The sequence below is a fragment of the Engraulis encrasicolus genome, chromosome 3 (assembly GCF_034702125.1).
Source record: "Engraulis encrasicolus isolate BLACKSEA-1 chromosome 3, IST_EnEncr_1.0, whole genome shotgun sequence".
In the NCBI taxonomy this organism is placed as follows: Eukaryota; Metazoa; Chordata; class Actinopteri; order Clupeiformes; family Engraulidae; genus Engraulis; species Engraulis encrasicolus.
The window spans coordinates 41,947,281-41,949,925 of record NC_085859.1 but is presented as its reverse complement, the minus strand read 5'-3'; the positions used below and the strand labels follow the sequence as shown (position 1 = coordinate 41,949,925).

The 2,645-nt window shown below is 45.1% G+C and overlaps 1 protein-coding gene across 1 annotated transcript in view; it reads left to right on the top strand.

The window, feature by feature from the left end:
- Positions 1 to 670, top strand: part of stc1 (stanniocalcin 1) — a 14,284-nt gene extending 13,614 nt beyond the window's left edge. The window contains exon 4 of the mRNA XM_063194503.1: positions 276 to 670. Coding sequence (XP_063050573.1) covers positions 276 to 609 — 334 coding nt within the window. The 3' untranslated portion in view covers positions 610 to 670. The remainder of the gene's footprint in view (positions 1 to 275) is intronic.
- Positions 671 to 2,645: the final 1,975 nt, after the last annotated feature.

The window sequence follows — 2,645 nt, the reverse complement described above, 5'->3', positions numbered from 1 at the left end:
CAGTCTACTTGGAAGCAGCGGGGAACATAAAACCCTTTTTTGAAAAAAAAAAAGGGGAACATAGGACCCGGGGAACATAGGACCTGGGGAACATAGGACACTGGGAACATAGGACCTGGGGAACATAGGACCCTGGGAACATAGGACCCGGAGAATATAGGAGCCGGGGAACATAGGACTCGGGGAACATAGGACCCGGGGAACATAGGACCCGGGGAACATAGGACCTGGGGAACATAGGGATGACACCCTCCTTGTCCTTGTCCCCTTGTCAGGTTTTACGGGAAGCTGCTCCAGAGCCTGATGGAGTGTGACGAGGACACGGTGGACCAGCTGAGGTCCAGCCTGGTGTCCCGCCTGGGGCCCGAGATCGCCCTGCTGTTCCAGCTTCTGCAGAGCAAGAGGTGCCCGTCCGGCTCGTCCGACCAGGCGTTAGTAGCGCCCTCTGGTGGACTGGAGGCACATGGCGGCGGCGGCGGCGGTGGTGGTGGTGGCGGGCCGTGGCGGTGGGCTGTGGGGGCTCCCGTGTACAAGAGCCAGCCCAGCCTTCGCAACAGGGACGCTGCTAGTCTGTTTGGGAAGAAGCACAGCAGTGGAGACAGCTCCTAATCACACAGACTAATGAGGAAAGTAAAAAAGAGCCAACCATGTACTACACACAAACGCACACACACACAGCCCACCATGTAAACAGGCGCACGCACGCACAGCACACTCACACGCACATATACACGTACACACACACACACACACACAAACACACACACACACACACAGCCCACCATGTAAACAGGTGCACGCACACACAGCACACAGCACACTCACACGCACATATACACGTACACACACACACACACACACACACACACACACACACACACACACACACACACACACACACACACACACACACACACACACACACACACATGTGGTCTCTCCTCCCGGGGTGTTTCAATCTTCCCTTCCATTCTCGGGAAACAAAACATCCCTCTGGTGGCTATAGGACTATGGGTGAGGTATATTTGGGTGCAAGGGTGACGATGCTGATGATGGTGGCGGTGGTGGTGGTCTTGGTATAAGACAAAAGATTCAGTTTCAGTTCAGTTCTGTTAAACAGAATGATCACTAAAATACAAAATGGCAGCAAAACTCTTAGCATTCCGCAGGTCTGCAAAGAAGTATTTGTTTTCATAAGCTGATCGAGAAAACCTGTGTTTCTCACAGTCTAACAGAGACCAGGGCTAAACTAAATAGGGATTTTTTTTTTAATCTCATGGCAAATCCCATACCTGAATCCTTTTCATACATACACATAGGTTTTTAAAGAAATAAACAAACTGTTGTTTATGGCAATTAACTACACCCTCACCCCCCAACAACCTCAGCCCCAAACTGATTCAACTCTAAATCTTCTCATGATGTGCTCTCCCACCCCTGAATCACAAAGCACACAAGCAATGAATCTCTCTCTCTGTGTCATAAAAGTGATAGATATGAACATTACATGACATCTGGCACGGCCCAACCTTGGGTGCCACCGTCTTGGGCCGGTATCTTATGGTTTTCATATATTTTGCTTTACCACCACCTGCAGGATGATATGTGAATCGCTTCATCACTGATTGATGGCAGACTCGTACCAAAGAATCTTCTATTAGAGAAAGATAATTCAAACTCTGACCCACCCAATGCAAAGGAGCGTGCTCATGTTTGGTCTCCTAAGGGGGCGTTGTCCCCTCCTTCTTCTTCTCTTTCTGTGGTGCTTGGTGGTGGCTTACATAAGATGTTTGCTACCACCATCTAGAGCACTGAGGGGAATCCATGAATCCTCAAAAGGTCTCCAAAGGTCTCCTAACCGAAGGCCGCCTAAAAGGGCCTTCACACCGATCCAGGAAAAGAATGAGCTTGATGTATCTTACTCTAATAGAAGATTCTTTGGTCAACCTGACTAAAAATTACGGCAATCTGAATTGGGCCCATAGAGGTAGAAGATTATTGAGGTAAACCGCCCCCTTTTTTACAGCAATCCTGGCAGCAATCATTTGTATGGTAGGTAGACCTGAGTAATGCACTTGCCGCTTTCAAGTGCTGTCACGAATTGCCGCATGACCTCTAATCTAATCTTCCACCTCTATGCTTGAGCCATTTGTTCCAATACAAACGAGTGGTCAACGCGGCGGCACCTATGGTAGTGTTCATATCTATGCTTAAATGTCATGACTGGGACTCCAGCAGTACCTGTGTTCAAGATCAGCATACAGTGCACAAATCTTTAAATGTGAGTGGTCGATAGTGTAATTATTGTATTTACAATCAGACAGGTATACAATTAAACTAAAAAAAATATATATATATGAATATATATATATATATATATATATATATATATATATATATATATATATATATATATATGAATATAAAGAAATTATCACAACGTAAAATGGGCATATACAGCAATGTTGTTTTGGAACCACAGCTAACATACGTATATATCATGGATCTACTGGTAATGTGAAATTGTTGGCATGTGTTTTATTAATACAAAATGTAATGTTTATTTAATGAGATTATGAAAATGAAAATATTAATATTTTAAAAAGTAATTATAAAATACCACTAGCCTTTTGTGTGAAAGTTCT